General features: G+C 35.2%; 2 protein-coding genes across 6 annotated transcripts in view; one reads left to right on the top strand and one right to left on the bottom strand.

Moving 5' to 3' along the window:
- LOC105670149 (uncharacterized) overlaps positions 1-19,124 on the bottom strand; it is a 138,327-nt gene that overhangs the window by 97,656 nt on the left and 21,547 nt on the right. The gene's annotated exons all lie outside the window — the stretch shown is intronic.
- LOC105670148 (dipeptidase 1-like) overlaps positions 10,887-19,124 on the top strand; it is a 93,986-nt gene continuing 85,748 nt past the window's right edge. The window contains exons 1-2 of one of the 2 annotated variants that reach the window (XM_012363491.2): positions 10,887-11,430; positions 11,503-11,598. In XM_012363491.2, coding sequence (XP_012218914.2) covers positions 11,593-11,598 — 6 coding nt within the window. In that variant the 5' untranslated portion in view covers positions 10,887-11,430; positions 11,503-11,592. Of the gene's footprint in view, positions 11,599-19,124 lie in introns of both variants that reach the window. The other variant, XM_067355742.1, reaches the window with a different exon arrangement.

Genomic DNA, 19,124 nt, shown 5'->3' with positions numbered 1-19,124 from the left:
GTAATTTTTGACAGCTTCAATATTAGATACTATAAATTTTATATCTAGAATTATACATTACTATTTAAATATACACTAACTAAAATTATTATTGCTGTTTCAATCACCTGCATTTATAACATTTACAATATTTCAAAATCTCCCAATATATTTCTGTTAAAAATAAAATAACTTTATTTTTTCATAAAAAATACTGTGTTCCATATTACAATGATAAACATTCATGCGTATTATTCTTTGTAGAAAATATTTTATTTTAATACATTACATTAATCAATGCATCTGTAACAAACTGAGTGGATTTTGAAAACAGGATGAACGATCCATTATTTTTCTCTTACAGAAATACCACGAGAGAGGATGATGTTCAACCAATCGGCTAACTACGATCCGATTTTCGCGACGGAAACGTGCAAATACGAATTTCACGTTTCCGCGCTGCCCTATCCTCTTCGTACAGGACACTTCCATTAACGATAATCGCCGCTCGCGCTAATTACGTGCTCCGCTCCGTTAATACCAACTAACACTCGCCGGCTTGTCGCGCCGGTCTAACACGCGTTTCGATAGATCAGTCGAACACGCGACGCGTTGGGATGCAAGTGACGGCGTGGTATCGGAGACCTTAGTGGAGACAAGCTTGCGCATTGTCTTATGCATAGCCAGCATGAGAAGCCAAGCAGCTTGTCTAACTGACTGACCCTCTATTGCAGAACGTCTCCTGACGACCGCAGGAGTGGCCAAGAACCGCTACTACCGTTCCAGTCCCTTCATTCGTCTGCAAATTGCTTTGTCGTGGCCGGGCAGCCAGTTCAGGTTCTTCAATGACCATTCACGTACCGCGCAAACCGAATCCGAATCTCGCTCATATCAAACCGCAAAACTCTCGAACTTCCCTTTGTGACCGACAGAATTCACTCGGTCTTAGTCGGCCCGCTTATCGGTCAATTTGCAAAGCATTCTGTCGGAGTCTGTGTTTACGGGACTCCGGTCGAGCTAATTGTTCTCTCTAGACTGAATTAGTGATTAGACAGGACGGATCTCTCTGCTGTCTGTTGCTTAAGGCAATGTGTATTGGCACGATTAAGGGATTTGAACCAATTTCAATGAATGATTACGCAATTATTTAATCGAATTTCACTGTTTGGCAAATACGTCTCTTCTTTGACCTAAAAATGCATTGAGCAAAACGCAAAATTTCGAAGATTAAAACTACTGTGTCTACCTGTCATATCTGTGTCTCGAGTTACATTATTTTCAACCTTTAAAATAATAAAATAAAATCTTTCCTTCTTTCTTCTTTTATAAATAAAAAAAACAAAAAAGGAAAAATTTTAATTTAATCTATTTCTGAATGAGAATCTTCATATTTTTCGTAAAATTTTTCAAAATGCGCAGTATTTCTTCAAAACAAAAATTATCGCACTGCTTCTACAAACACATCGTACTTCTGACAACAAGATAAATAATGGTCTTTTACGGCTTCAATTCAACCAGTATTCTAAGAAAAAAAATGATTCTGCGATAATGTGATCGTGTGTCATCTAATCTTATTGTTATCCTTATATTCGTGCAATCTCAAAGGGAGTGGAAAAAGTGTACATAAGAGAGAGAGAGAAGGCGAAAGACGTTTCTGACCTTGTTTCTGGGTCGCAATTCCCGTCGGTTGCTCTTATTTTGTGTGTACCGCAGGCAACCCTATAAACATCCCCATCTATCAAACGCCACGGCACGTAATATCCACGAGTGCCTAGTGTGCACGCACATATACATACACTCCATAATGGACCGAGCGGTGAAGTTACAGCTTTTCGATCGGATCCCATACCTCAAAGTTACTGGTGAATGATTCTCGAATAACTATTTGCGTACGATTTCCTTACGGTGTTATTTTTCGAAAAAGGGAGATTCGACGGAATGAGCGCACTAAAATACGCTCCATTTGTTGGTAATTCTTAATCTGTTTTTTAACCTCCTTTTTTTTCGAATACCATTAGGATTTCCCATTCGATATGTGACTCCATTTTATCGATAAAAATATATAAAGTTTAAATAAATGTTATTAGAAAAATTATAATTTTTTTAAACTATAACATGTTAAATTTAAAAATTAATATAATATTATAACTTCAACCATATAAAATAATATTTTGCAAGCGTTTATTAATCAATTGGATAACAGAAATTTTAACATTAAATTAATTTTGTTTAAATTTATGGTAATTTAGATCCAACTTAGATCCAATGTAATCGAATTAATAATAATAACAATAATATATTAAATTTATTATCATCCAAATAACATTTGCATTACCAAACATATTAATTACCTATATCGAAATCTCATTTCATATATATATTTTTGTGTATAATATATTAATTTAATGAATTAATAGATAAATTTAAACCATTGTTTGCGTGTTCCTTCGTCGGTGTCATTGCAATATTTTATGTAACAAATACGTGACATATGCATTGTTAAAGCATTAATAAATAATTAATATTTAAGGTCATCGCATCACTACCGATAGTAGGTATAAACACAAATAACATGTCAACGTGCAATGATATCAATTGATATGATCAGTTGATTTGATGTTGGTTGACATCATAAACTTTATGTATCATTTAATAACATAATTTCTCTTTACAATAATTAATTCTTTGCAATGTTATTATTATTTTTTCTACAACAAAATGCCAAAAGATATAATGAATTTTACTCCAAAAAAATACAACAGAGGTTTCTATTTTAAAATTATAAATATATAAAAATTAATATTTCTATTTCTATTTCTATTTCTATTTATATTTATATTTCTATTTCTGTTCATAATCATCACAAAATTACCAAAACATAAATTATACCTTTATTAATTTTTCTGTTTAATTTAAATTTGCCTTAAAATTTTTAAAATTAATATTTAATTGGATTTTGATATTTTAATTAACCAAATTATTATTTAACCACAATTCTTCTCTCGTGTATTTCTTTAAAAAAAAAAACTCGAAAATATCCACCGGTGCTCTATTGTCGAGTCGTCGGCAATTAATATTGACGGAGACAGATGCAAGGTTTATGAAATACGCTTTTTTGTGTTGTACGCAGGTACAACAGGAGATGCGTAGTTTGAATTGGTTACTATGGAATAAAATTGTTGACCGGGCAATTCCACGCGTGCGAGATAAAATTTATTCTGTTTTCCCACGGTCGGAGGAATTTCGGGAACGTATTGATGAATTTTTATCTGAATCCGACGTGTCGATGAAGTACATACCGCTGTAGTTTCGGTTTTCGATGAAATAAGATAAATTAAACGGCGACGTAGACAAATCTGTCGAAATGTCCGAATAACGCAACTCACATGCCTACGTAGCACCCCATGTTTTTACGAGTTGACGCGTTTCTATTCCCGAAGTGTGTCGTGTCTGTGATTAATTCTCCCGCTAATTTCAGTCCTGCCGATTTGCGAGTGTCACTCGCACACGTGAAGAGATGTGAAAGGATAAATACCAATAAAAAACAAAGAAGTAACAAAACGCAACGCAAATAAAACGGTAGCAAAAAAATATTGTCGGAAATAAAATAATCAGAAGTGATAGACAGCGAAGAGAACAGTGATTTCTACAAATAGAAACAGCAAATATTTTTTGGCAAAATCAACTACCGCGCACTACGGGCTTCCGTAACAACTCAAAATTTTATTTGTACAGACGACAAAAACATCTCCTGACGTTTAACAATCAGCGACACTTTTTGTTTACTTTTTTCTCTTTTTCTTTAAAAAAAAGCTCTCTCCGACGATTGCTGAATTTCCGTCTACCTTATCATTCCGATATTTACGCGAAATTACGTATCTTCCCTCGAAACGAAATACAGTACGCTGCAACCGGAAATCCTTGGCAGCCGTACAAGTTGGCAACCGGAAGGCTTCTTTAATCTTCGGATACCAAGCGTACGGACCGAAATTGATTATAAAACGTGCCTGAGAGCTCTGCAACTTTCTTTTTAAACATGAGAAAATGCGCACTTACGCGAAGTGCTGTGCAAATGTTGCGTCTCTAATGTGTGAACGATTACGAAAAATCCCGCTATTACTTGTGTAACACTTATTTTGCAGATAACTGTTGATAATTTCTAGAGCAAATAGATACAAGTGACAATTATTATAAGACGTAACTTTGATATGTATATGCAGAAAAACACCTGTCATACGAATGGTCACGCAATATAATGCTGCACACACACACATTCATTTTTCCTAACATTTATTTCTGTGAAAATAAAAATTATACATATATAACAAATATTATATATGTATACTTAAAATTCTGTCACACATTATTCTGCTGTTCTTATAATTCACTTTTTTCTGCTGTTCCATTTTTTCAATGAATTTTTATTTTTGTGGATATATATTTTAATTTTGTCACGTTTGATTTGAAAAACATAGAAGAGAGTTTATCTTCTAGCCAATTCTAATACAAACATTTCAGTATTATGTGTAAAGATATAAATATTATATTAAAAAATAATATAATTATTTAGTAAGTTTTGTTCGTAAATATTACTTTCTCACAAATGTTAAATAAAAGAAAGTTTTATATAAAAAACAAACGTATATGCACATCAATTTTACATAATGATAGCAAGATAGATTTTACTTCCTAAAACCTGAGGAACAAAAAATCTCATAACATTGATAAATTATTAAACGGCAGCCTAATCCGAACAGGCTCGGTAATCTCTGATGTTATTTCGGGTAGGTTGCAACTAGCTCGGGTTACCTGATTAATTAATGACTCCTCTACATTCATGGGAATGACGTTTCGTTATGCGAGCGCGCTTTGTTGCGCAGTGGCTCGGCGCGGTTATTGCAACGCTAATTCATCTGATCGGCCGTTTATTAGCATTACACTCCTAGAATGTAATTCCATGTACACGCCGTCCATTAGTAGGCGCGTAAACCTATTCAGCTATCAAGACAACATTACATTCGAACATCTCCCACTACTATCATAAACTATGTTATGTTATACTATGAAGAACCTAACTGTTATTTCTGAACAGAATAGAAATAAAATTAACCCTTTTTTGTAAAGGTATATGTTAGATTCTAAAACTAAAAAGAGAATAAGAATAAAAGCATTTATATATTGCATATCTTCACTTTAAGATGTTTTAAGGTAAAGATTTCTTTTCTATGATTATGCTTCATAATAACGGAAGAAAAAAATTTTTTTCTAAAACAATGCAAAAGTAGAGTAAATAAATATATAATATATTACCTTAAAAGATATACAAAAGTGCAAAAAGTTCAACGAGCAATCGATATCTCATTTCGTAATTAATTGCACACCGGTAGCGAATAAACTGGTAACGAACTTCGAAATTTTCTTCGCCCTTTTGATTTATATTAAACCAATCACCGCGCATTTCATATCGTCGATTCATCAAGAAAAAGACGCTACGAAGAAATAAACTCGACGGTCCAACCCTCTCCTTTTCTCGACTAGCTTATTCGGACGGAAAACGAGCATCATTAATCGCATCGCGGAAAAAGGCCAGAAAGGACTCCCGCGACTGACTTCTATCTCTCGCCGAAGACAGAGAAGGAGGAGACAAGAGGCAAAAGGGAAACGGAGGACACGGAAGATCCTGAAAAATGTCGAAAAAGAGAACGGCGGCAAGTAAAATGCTGCGGCGTGTTGTCAGAGCGGCCGGAGCCACCGCAGACAAATAGGCCGCGTCAGTTTTAAAGTGTCCTTCCGGTTCCGGAAATGCGCACCGGCATTCGCGGAACGTGCCTTCTCTACGGGCATTTTCCCTCACCTACAGAAATGGCTTTTCGACTGACCGTAAGATAGGCAAAATTGACAAGTATTGAAAGGGAAAAAATATTTGCTTCTCTTCAGATTTTTGACAGTTTCTCCTCCTTTGTGCTTCGCACGGATGTTCTACAGCCCGAACATACTGAATTTATCGACTATCCTATATTCCGGCTCTCTCTTTCTAGCACTCTCGTAGGATCTCACCCGCCAGACCCGCCGGGATCTGGAACATGCTAATGGAGTTTCGTGCCTCCCCATGGTGGACGATCTAGCAGGAGAGGTCGAGCTTCTTCGGTGGATGAGATTGCAGAAACTCCGCGCATTTGCTACGAGCAAAGTTCCGTGTACACGTTAAAGATATACAACGAAGAGTGATAAAAAATAAGCTCTCCTTGGCAGAATTCGCAGCGCGAGAAACGTCCCCCAGGATTCTAACTCGGTAGTTCTACCAGTGCTACGTGACCCAAATCTCAATTTAATTCGTCGTACACCGTTTTGAATTTTCTTCATCTCAAAATTTCCCCAGAAAATTCCAATTATTTTAAATTTTCCTATATTAAAATTCTATTTCTTTTTTTCACTTTCGGACTAAAATTAGGTTAGAATTCAAGTTCCTCCAAATCATCGGAAAGACGAATCAGTTCCGTTTCGACAAACATTACCGCTCTTAAAATTCTTATCATATAGTAGACGCAATAGTAACTATACTGCTTTAATACCAAGCGCGGTTACACTGCATCCCAAGCGTCCTGCAGAAGTTTAACGCGAGGGAACACCGCATCGTCCTTGACATGGTCGTTTGTTGATTATCGTAGCGCAAAGCAGAACTGCGAATTTATTGCCGCACAACACGTGATCGTCCTACGAATTCCCACCGGGTTTCTTCCACGACCCTATATCCTAAACAGCCAAACAAATGGCCGCGAAACGGATGCTCGTGAATCTTCCTGATTACCCGTCCTAAAACCGCCGTCCTGACGGCGGATCACGCGGCTGACTTGCAATGATGCAAGGTGTAGCGAGGAGAATAGGACTCGCGAAGCGCGCTGCGAACTACGAACAATAGGGCTGTATATAGCGCAAGCTACTGCGAAGAGACCACGTCCATTTAGTGTTATGGAATTTTAATGACGGTAACTTGTTCTACGTCGAGAGCGAAGAAAGCGCCTGTTGCTACTTAACGTCGTTGTATCACGTCGCGACGTTTAGATTTTCAAGCAATCCCAATCACGTATTTTTTCACTCAAGATAACACTATCTACAACAATTCCTGCGTGATCAAATCGTAAATTAGTTTCGAGCAGTAATTTTAGCAAAATTTCACGAGTTGCCTGAGTTATGTAGAAGCGATTTATTGACGAACAGTATATGTATATTGTTGGAATGATTTGATTTACGCATAAAAATGCCGCATGCATGTTTCAAAATATTACACGCAATGTAGACATTAAATTGAATTGCATCATACTTTTGTGACATAATTACGCTACACTAAATAATATCTATAAAAGCGGAGATGCAAAGAGGAAAAGTTTCGCTGAAATAACCATTTGAATAAAAATTTAGTTGGATGTCGTCCAGAGACCTGCATATAACTACGCGTATACGCACAAAATGCGAGAAGAACGACGTCCCAGGTCTCTCCTATATGATTTTTTTTTGTGGCCTCATCTGCATTCGAATGTCATAATTTGAATATTTAAGCTGCATCGTCGCGGCGGGTTATTTTTTCGCGTTTCTAATGGTGCATTTTATTTCGTCATTTCTGTTTACGTTAAACGAATTCATAAATTAATGCGCAGAACGAATATTTTGTGTTAGTTGCTTGAACACGAACTGATAAAATTAATTATAAATGGCTGTAAGCAGCTTTATTCCATCGTTGAATGTTTAATAATATTCAGACGACAAATTCAAAAGAATTCAAAAATTTCAATTATATACATTTTTATCAATTATCTTTAAAACAAACAATTAAAAAAATATATTAAAAAACTCGTAAATAATCTTAATATTTTTATATCTTAAGTCTTATTGACTCGACTAAAAAATTCCTATAAGCACGTTATTATTAGTTAAATGCATAGAATAAAAAAATTTAATTTCTACATAAAATTAAAATTGTACATAAAATTTAGTACTCTTAGAGAAATGGTACTTTCACAGAATAGTTGGATAAATTAGTTTAATTAGCGGTTCCGGCTATTACAAAAGTTTGGTACAACGTAAGAGAAGAATAAGAATTTCATCTTGCGAACTTGTATTTCAGAGTTGCAACAGAGACTAAGCTACTTATCAATCTGAAGAATTACGCGATCAAAGACATCGTTAAGAGTTGTCATGTCGCAATACTGGAATCTATTCAAGGTCGATAGATTAATAGACCGCGAAGAGGTGAAAGTCTCGAGAGAAGGAACGTCGATAAGCTTATGCGCTACTCTGGTTTCTTGAAACTTGCTAGGATGATTAATCGCGGTTCGCTAATTAGTCCAAAAATCGAGACATCGATTAATGTAGCTGATATGATCCTGCTGTATGGAGTGCCGGCAAACATGCTAAAATAATTCAGTATCCGATAATGCACAATGAATAATTGTTCGATAATTATTATGTCACTCTTTGTCCTAGAATGTAAATTATTGCTTGATAATTGCATTGTTTTTTAGAAATCGTTATACGTCTTTTACGAAAATCATAAATAATCTATATAGAACACGACCACATATGCGATTTGGTCACGACAGGTGTCGTTTCGGCGACTAACTGACGTGTGATATCGATTCACGTGGAGAGAGACACGAATCCCGCGTGTAACGACACTTGCCTCAGGTCGCGTAAACCAGCGGGATAATATATGTTCGAGGCACACGGGAGGCGAAAGGCAAAGGGTTATCGCAGAGTGGTGGACGCAACGCAAGTGAAATTACAATGCCGCGCATTTGGCAATTGGACGTAATAAAACGTGCGCAAAAGGAGCTGTTTCACATTTGCGCTTTAATTAAAAGTGCACGACGCTTTTTTGTCGAATCGCGCGCATGCGTGAACAGAATAGATGTACATACGCGAGACCATTTGTTCGATCGGTCGTTATTTCGCATTACGTTGTTTGGCGATAAAACAGTCGCGCGCGTCCGTTTGTTTGCTTATTGAAATGTCCATGCCTCGTGTGCCTCGAAGGTCTAAAAATATGTATCTTTATATCATTTTTAAACATCAAATTATGCAATCCATTGCTGTATCGACAACTTTTAGTTTTCCGCGTCGCGTTTATTCTCATAATTAAAATAAAATGCATATATATATATCTCAAAAATTATAGGTATGTGCGTAATTTATAAAAAAATTTTAATAAAAAATCCTTTAATGAATTTTAGGTTGACGAAAATTTAATAAAAGCCGTTATCCATCACAGTTTTATAATTCTTAGTATTAATAAACAAAAAATATAATTAATATTTAAATATTTGAATGTGTGTAATATTAAATATTTTTACTTTTATATTTATAAATATTTTTTAATTTGTAATAAGATTGATACTCCTAAAATTTTGTGTTACTTGTAATGTATCTTTGTAACGCTGTGCTATATCGTGAAACGTATCCTTTGACAATCACTATTCTAAAGATTAACAGATAATAGTCGTTCGAAATGATCCCTTGTTTAATTCTCCGAACAGACAGTCTCTATACGAAAATGCGGGAGAATACGGGCAAAGCTTCTCGCGGGTGACCGCTTCGCGAATCCTGCGCGCGCACCTAGAATTCGTTTTTGCGCGTGAAATTAATTAAAACACGCAAAGTAAAAGTGATGCCCATGTCTCTTCTTCTCCATGTAAGCCGACCTTCTATAGCTTCGTATTCGCGCTATCAAAGCACTTTGTGGTCGGCCACGGTGCCGCAATTGTGCTCGGGTTGCCCGCAAGCACGAGTTTCGCAAACTACGATCCAACGTGTACGACGTGGTGGCATTTTTACCGATCCATCAAGAATAATTAACGAAAATTTATTGACCCCTTCCATGCCAATTCCCTCCATTTCTTTCTTCGGGTTAAAGATGTATCTCCTTCGCCAACGCAATTGCCAATAAAAGTTTTTATGCCTGTCGTAAACCTTACGCCACAAATGCCCTCGCGAAATACATCAGTACATGTCGTAATAGAATTGAACGGAATATGACTTGAGATCTACGGTATGCCTCGTAATTAAAAATTAAGAAATCGTAATTGCCGATTTCTTAATTCTTACGATGGATTTCTTGCAGAAAAAAATTTGCGTTATTTTAATTATATCGTAAAGAGATATCTGTGTATGAAATTATTATTTAAATTCACGCAAGAAGTTATTTCATCAAAATAATTTATTTCCATTCTGCGTTATTAAAAGAAATGGTGCATAAAATCGAGTAATACGCTTGCAGCCGGAAGTGGTGCGGTAATTCATTATCGATTAATCATTGAAATACCGACGAATGTAGCATTATATCCGCATTGCCATTAATATCGATATCAGCTTTCGCGATTAACACCGATTCGCGACGGATTAAATCGAATTCATCCACGTAAAACCGGAATTTTGTGAAGAAATAATTTATCTTACATGCATATGATAAAGAAAACTCCAGAAAAATTCTTTGTTCTGATTTTTTTTTAAATAAAATGGAAGAAAAAAACATATGTCACTACATTCTGATAGAAATCAAAGCTTTTAATGCTTTATAACTTTCATTTTCCATGCCATATAAACATTACAAAATATATCTGATGTCAATTGTCTCCAATGTTAACAAAACTAAATCTAGAAATTATTTTTATAGTCACAAAATCTGCTTTTATATAAATAATACTGATTTGGACAATTCTGCTTTGTAGATGCGTTAATCTCACGTAAGTGATAGGAATCGAATGTTACCCTAAGTAGCCTTAAGACGACGCAAGCTGCCAAATATCTGGCAGCCCTTTCCTCGGCGACACGAGTCGCCAAAAGAAACCCTCTCCTCTCTCTCTCGGAGGGTGGGCGACGCGGCGGTGTGTTCGCTTGGGTGTTTCGAGGCCGCGTAGTAGGGAGCTTGCGCCTAGCCAGGCCGACTGGCTCGAGCTTGCGAGCTTTCTAGCAGCAGCCAGTCGCCGGCTGCCGGGCCACGACCTCGCATCAACCCGACTGCTCGTTCGTTCAGTTCGATGCTGCGCGAGAGAGCTTTCACGACCACGTTTTCGCAAATCACCAAGCTTACGTCTGAGTTTTCAACAAGTTTCCATTCTTCGTTTGCCCATAAAAAACATTATGAAGAGGTGCAAATTTTGCGAAGTTTCTAAAACTCTGTGAAAATTTTTAACCATCTGCAAGCTTTCTCATGTAGAGTGTACGATCGTTACAAGCTTTCGTCATTCTCGTTTATTACACCATCCATGAATTCGTGTAATTAATTTATCTAACTTGTTTACCAACTTGCTTTAATAATTAATACGAACATCTGCGAGGTGTCAAGTGGAAATTCTCGTAGTACACAGGCATTCTGAGGGATCAGGTGCAAAAGCATAGCGCATAATTCGGACATGTGAGGAGAATTCGTGTCAAGGATTCTGATATTAAAGATTAAAGGTCGGGATTGAATGTGAAAATTGCCTCGTGCGAAACAAGTAACGCCCAACGATTGTTTTTTTCGAAGAACAGTGGGGCATGGCGAATGGGTGACAGACGCAAATCCACTGCAGACTGAAGGTGTTTTTCAGCGTCGGTGGGACCATGTGAGGGGTTTCGACCATGAGGGTGAGTGTGCGATTATAGAATTTTTAGAATCGACAACAGATCTTTGATCTCCGAGAAGCTTCTCCCTTTTTGAAACATCTTTGCGAAACTCCGAAACTTCAGATCAAATACAGATCAAAAAATCTTATCTCGCAAGAACGTGCAAATCAAAATTTGTGGTAAGTTACGTCAGTGTTATAAAAAATATTAGACATTGCACATTATAATGCAGTTAAAAAATTTTTAAATAAAATGTGAAGTTTGTGTTTGTGTCGAAACTTATTATGATAAAAATTATGATATTACGATTATATGCAGTTACAACAATTGTGGTATTACAATTGACATTACTAGATAAAAAGTTTCATTAGAGTTTCGCAAAAATGTTACATAAACATTTCCATGCGTACAATTTATGAAAAGCGCATGGGCATTCATTAATCATCTGCGCTAAATATTTAACTATATAAAACGCTTAGTGGCTTATTCACAATTAGTGGCTTTTGTTAATTTTCAGAAATTCGTTTTTTATGAGACGATATTGATAAAAATTCCAACAAATCTCTTTGCAACTGACATATTTCGCGTTTAATTAAACACAAGGTTTTGAGTTATTTAATGATATATTTATAAACGCTATTCTTTTCACTCTCCCCCTATCTATGCAAACATCTAATGTTAGAATAAAGCATTTTGCTAAATACCATGTACAAATATAAAATTCTTTGTTTTTAACTTGTAAATTAGTTGCAGAATATGCTTTGTGAATATCTGTTTCTTCATCAAAGAGATTTTTGCAATTATGAAATAAATAGTAAATCTAATTATCCACTCGTATTTTTACCGCCTGTTTTATTCATTCATTATTAAAAAATGTAATTGTTATTTTCATAGGACTCTGTTACAGAGAGAATCGTTATAAATTGTAAGCGCAATTTCCAATGAAAAAGCACATGGTATTATAACTTTTTGCCTCTTCAAAACCGTTTCAATTGCTTCATGATAACTAATCTCTGTAATTGATTAACTGAAAGCAGTTCAGTGGCAAATTATTTCAGTTGAAAACTCATAATACGTACGAATGCATTGATGCATCAACACCTACCGCACATTGCGCATTTTTATGCTACAAATTATTTAAAACAAAAAAAATATATGTAGAAAAATGGTGTCGAGCCTTACTATAAGAAAAAATATATTTTTAAGAAATTGGAAATGCTAACAATATTTTTTTGTTTCGAAACATAGATTTCTAGAGAATCCTTCAAAGAGAATCTAACAAATAATGTCAATCTTTCTAAAGAATCCTTCAAAGAGAATCTAACAAATAATGTCAATCTTTGACTACCTTCATGAAATAATTTAACGGCAAATGAATTGTTCGAATGCGTCTAAACTTGTAATAAGAAATGATTTAAGTGACAACGGATTAAAATCATCAAGGGAATTACAGTAGGTTAGTTTGTCGGTGCTGTCGACCCCGTGACACCAACGCCATAATACCCTTGGGCGAATTTTCATCCATGGTAGTTGGAGCGCAGCGTGGCATAACTTCTACTAACTTAAGCGACTCAAATTGGGAAGTGTCCCAGACTGCAGTATTCAGAAATGACTTAATCAATGATATTTAAATTTTGCATCATCTTAATGATCATAATCACAATAATTTTTTAGCACATTTAAAATTGCGTAAAATGAAAACTATATGAATAGTAATTTTTATCACTACGCGTAAAATCTTATTTTTTAAATGCTATAAATAATCCAAATAATTCATTTGCAATGTATTCATACTTTGTAATCATATCAAGTATTTTTAAATAAATATAAAATAGGTTAAAGATATATCTCTTCTGTTATCCAGCTTACTTGTGTACTGTAAATCTCGAAACAGGAAATTAAAATTTTCCGCGCGCAAACGTAATCATCTAAATTATTAATTTATTTATAATTATATATCTGTTATCACAAAAAGTGATAATAAATTGCACTGAAACTCCGAGGAATCCTTAACCACGCCTTTCCATAATGTTTAACCACTACTTGAGCTTATTAAAAGATGCACACGATGATAAACTCGAAAACTCGTCGACGTACTAGGTAAGTTCAGCCGCAAACTTGGGTGGTAAATTTTATTTGCACGACCAACACATCGGTACCGAAGATTTTCTCTTTGATAGTTTTGAGTACAGGTTAAAAAAACGCTTGAGAGACACTCACGACGTACTTCACTTTAAGCTCCAGTTGGCGTGAGAAATTTCGAAAAGTTCGAGATAGGTGTCGACGAGAAAAACCGGAGCACACATCCTCCAAGATAAATTGCACATCTCGTCTCAAAAAAAAAAAAAAAAGATTCGTTTCAAAACTTTAAATGATGAATTAAGCTCCAAGTATTTGGTTTGTTGTAAACACATTGTTTGTGCAAAGTAATTTTCCCGTAATTATTGTATACAATCCTATTTTAATTACCGTGAGTTTCGGAATGTTCGAAACTAAAGTGAGGAAAAAATCTTGTAGTTTCGGTGACCCGTAGAAACACCGCGAAAATGAAAGACACGCCGGTAAGAAGCCGCCAATTAAGGAAGTAATCAACAACTGTTCTCAGACTTTGGTAAATGCTGGAATCTGCGAGCTTTCCTTGTATTTCAAGCTTGATATTTATATTAGCAATGCAAATTGGAGTTATATGCGGATAGCGTTGCAACAATGAGAGTACAACCATCCAGCATTCTGCGAGCGTTTACATAAAAGTGAAATTAGTAGATACCATAAGTATTGTTTACATGTATGTTTTCAGCGTTTCTTTCTCATATCAAATGTAATAAAGTTACATTTTAATCAAAGAAATTTTGTTATTGTATGGAAGTGAGTGAAATTCGAACTTTACATATTTCAGTAAAAATTATTTCTCTTTGATATCAAGCCAAATACAATTTTTATTTATACGTTCTTTTCCATTTAAAGTAAATTATTTGCTAACGTAAATATATTTTCGAAAAAATAGTTCTTCAAGCAACTGGAAAGCGCAAATACGAACGACACGTGTTTTCAACACAGTGCTATATGGCTGAACAATACTATTTGTTCGGTGGAATTTCAAAAACTTTTCGCTTTCAGTAACAATTATTTCTCGTGAGTTAAGCGTAGGTGAAATGGAGTTTAGCTCCCTTGAAATAGTTAGGAAATTTGTAGACGATGTTATTTCTCATTTCCGAAATGACTTGGATTTAGTAGCCCTACTACAATTCATTCATTTCAGCCAAATTTCTTATAGGTATTCTTTTATAAATTTTATATGGACAGTAAAAAAATCATAAATCTATAACATATTCCGTTAAACGCAAGTAATAGACTTTTCTACGATCAAACAAAATATTAGATTAGACCTTTAGCTTATTTTAATTTATCAATTTCAATTAATTTTCTGTAATTAATTTCAATTAATAAAAGCGATATATAATACACACCGTATAAAATATATAATTACATAAAAGTAAAAAAGTGAAACTTTTTGTTCTGTGTAACGAATTTACGATAATAAACATTAACATAATTGAATTAGCAAAACTTCGATTCTCAATAGATCGTGAATAATCCATTTATGGTTGGAAATATTTTACGATTATACTGTAATATTGCAGTGTATCAAAAGCAATTTTATATTACAGAAAAATATGTGAACGATATTTTTCGATAAAAATGGACTAGACGTTAACATTTCAGATATAGTTCAATTAATTACTATGAAATTCGTAGTCGACCAATTGAACAAAAAATGCAACAAGAATTGCGATATTGGATACAAGATGAAATATTTCTATATTATTATATAGGAATAAACGTTTATGCGATAACTAAGCAAAAGTACCAAGAGAGAATAACATGTAGTCAGAATATCAAGTTGCATTTTTACCTGACATATTTATGAAACAAAGGAGCATTTCACTGAAATTAGAAATTTCAGTGCTATGTACAACTCTTGAATAATTTCAACAATTCAAAATGTTCGTAATATGATGTAATCACGATATGCGCAATGTTTCACGAGTTTCCAAACGAATAATAATCAAGAATTTCTCATTTGTTGATAGTTTTACAAAGCAAAACCCACGAAACAAATACAAGTAAATACCTGATTTCAACACCGGATAGTTTCGCTCACGAGAGAAAATTATCAGTATCCTGGTTTGCCGAAAATACAGCTAAACGAGCGCTATAATTCGTACGCTGCTGGCCGTCTAATTATATATTCCCTCGTTGATCGAAATCCTCCCCCCATTTTCCGTCCGAACGACCATACTCGCCGCCCGTTGAGACACACTTTGATGGCACCGCGCGTCGCCGGTTCAAGCGGAACATCTTGTATCGCTCGTCCATAAATCGCCAACGGGGCGCACGCGGAGATATCGTTAGCATATGTATTACGTTTTACTCGTGCCGGTATTACCGCCGCCGCCGGACTTGCACCCGGCAGTTTTACGTCGAACACGTAATAGAAGAAGGTATTACATACGCCGAATGCGTCATAAAAGAGACGACGCGCAAGATACACCTAAGCGGAAAATCGCTGTGTAAGGATCTGTGCGCCACGAAGGGTCGTTCTAACCCGTTGAGGTCAACTCCGTCACAAGTGTGTATAATAAGAATATGCAATACGGAAAGAAAAATCTACAGACTATATAAACTATATATAATTGATTGTCATTTTTATTTCTTTATCTACTGCTCGCCACTGTATTAAAAATATCGCAAAAATTGATTGAGTAAAAAAAAACAAATGAATAAATAAATCGAATCACATTTGATTTCCTCTACAAATGAAAAGAATCAAAATGCTGACTGATTATACATGCTATTTAAAGAACCTCTAGAACGATTGTAGGAACAAGTCATAAACTGGAAAACTTTGAAATTCTCGATGTTACTACTCACAATCCCTATGTATTGGCTCGCGCAGCTATCAAAGCATTCTTTCGAACAATTGCAAACATCGCGAAGTTGAGAGACCTGTTTGTCTACGATAACTACGTCGTTGATTACTTTGCGAAACGCGTTCCAATGAACAGTCTAAAATTCTATAAACTATTCGTATTGAACAAAAATTCAAATTTTCCCTTTTAAAATATTATTCAACTTTTATATCATCTAAGAATAGCGTATATACATATAGCGGATATGATTTACGTATACTACAAATTCTGATGTCATTCTGCAATGTACTGTAATATGGTAAAATCAAATTGCAACAAGAATGTATCACACTCTAGACATCTACAATGTCATTTATTTACGTTTCTAATTACACTGCTACTGTCTAAGCGAAACAGTGTCTTCAGGATCTAAGTTACCGGTGAATCCGTGGCGCTTCGTAATACTGTAATAACTCACAAATCCTACTTACGACACAATCCGACCCAGCATCCGATCGTTCGGCACGGCGTGGCGCGGCGTTCCAACTAGAACCGCAAGTAATTTATTTGGGTTCGCGAGCGCGAATAATCGTTCAGACTCTTGCGGGCACGACGCGTTTTCATAATCCTCTTACATTTTCGGCGAATTGGGTCGCCGGAAATTATACATTGTTACACTCGCGGCCGGCTATTCTGTCACATCGCCGAAGTGCCGCTTCGAACATGTGACACAGAATCAGAAATGAAACTAACATGCGCGGTGAAACTTTTATTCCAACATTTCGTCAGAATGTAATAATCATCAATAAAATATTAGTCATGTTTTTTTTTTACGTCAAAGGAAAGTATCGCAAAAAAAAACTTGCAAGAAAAAAAATTATTCTAAAAAGAAAACTCTAAACTGAAAGGAAACGGTGTAAACGGTGTAAACATATCTTGTTTAGAATTTTCTGCAGATTCTTCTCATTATGTAAAATGCAAATTAATGCTCATTGTGTAAAATTAATTTTTAATTGTCCTGATATAATAAATAATAAAATATCTACATATTTAAGGATTAAATTTGTGCCAGCTCTTTAGTCTATTTATCTTTCTATTAATTAAATTTTTGTATATGATTATTACTTTACAGAGTTACTATTTATTTTACTTTCGTTATATAAGAATATTTCAGTTCGAAGTTGCTGACGGTTGCATCGTTTTTCTTTCTTTCCTTTCCGACTATGTGACATCTTCAAAAAAGTCTCGACAACAAATCCGAAAAGAGAGCGTGGGGAATTGGTTGTCAGTCTGAGATGCTGTCGTTCGCGCCATCGAAGTTGCGATCGTCGTAACGGATTTGCATGTTTAATGTAATCACGTTAATCGACTAAAAAGATTCGAGCATGCGAACGCTGCGCGTGGGAGGAACAGGTGGAAAAGGATTAAGAGATTCCCGCTACTTCTTGCGAAATATCCATAAGCATCCTGTAACAAACTCAAGCACAGCAAAAGTTTTCACAACGCCTTATAAGCACTGCTCCGCCTGAATGAAAGCTCCATTACCATTCATAGTGATCAGAGAACTGATTGAAGAGTTATTATAAGCACTGCTATACCTTCGAGGAACATTGAGGAAAGGAGAAACGAGAAAACTTGGGATGATATAACGTTCCATGATCACTTTTATCTCTCATATAAAACGATCTGACTCCGTAACAAATTTTTTCAGCCTTATCTAACTATAATGAATACATCCAGCTATGAAGCGTTGAATAAATAAAAGTGAGAGATGTTGCAAACTATCAACATATGCAGAAAAAAAACTGTGACACAATTATAAATGTAAATATTACATGCATAACCGTCACGTATAATCTGCAAACTGAGGTCAACCAAATTTTCCTACATATTAATGATTGCAGTATTCTAAATAATTTATTATCCGCATGTTTATCTCTCTCTCTCTCTCTCTCTCTCTCTTTGTTATTCTTGTGAAAAAATAACAATACTATTTCTACCGTAAATAAAAATAAACAAACGTATAACAAGATATAACAAGAAACAATGCCATTGTTCTAGTTGTAACCACTAAACTTAGACAAAACCTTGGTACATAACCCAGTTTGTTTCCACTTTATACATCACATATTTTACTGCGTACGAAATTATCTCAGTGCCCTCAACACAAGGTTATAAAAAGAATCAATATTTCATCTTTTTCTAAAAAAAAGTTTCTTTGTTAATTGTGTGAGAACTTGCCACTATCTCATTCAATTATGCGGGAAAGAATCAGCTCGATTTATGTATTAGAAGATTGTGATTCGATTACAAGGTGATTCTGCTTCATGTTTGCAAAAACGATATCGGGAGGAGCGAGATCCGTTCCCCGATGAAATATAAATTTCGGATCGCGCGAATGAATTATAGACGTGCTGGGAAAAACGGCTGACCGGTGCTTTTTCCATTAAAATGTTTAAATGATTTAGCGGGCGCGCGCTTACGCGCACAGGCCGCAAAATATTTCCTCATGACTGGGAAAGAAAAGGAAGTTGCAAGGCGAGAGCGAAACTAATAACGAATACAACACTAAATGGAAAAATATAATACCCACGTGGAGTACAATTTTTAATTTTACGCTACGAAGGCTCAATTGAA

The sequence above is a fragment of the Linepithema humile genome, chromosome 5 (assembly GCF_040581485.1).
Source record: "Linepithema humile isolate Giens D197 chromosome 5, Lhum_UNIL_v1.0, whole genome shotgun sequence".
Lineage (NCBI taxonomy): Eukaryota > Metazoa > Arthropoda > Insecta > Hymenoptera > Formicidae > Linepithema > Linepithema humile.
The sequence above is the reverse complement of the archived record's forward strand: the minus strand, read 5'-3'. Positions and strand labels throughout refer to the sequence as shown.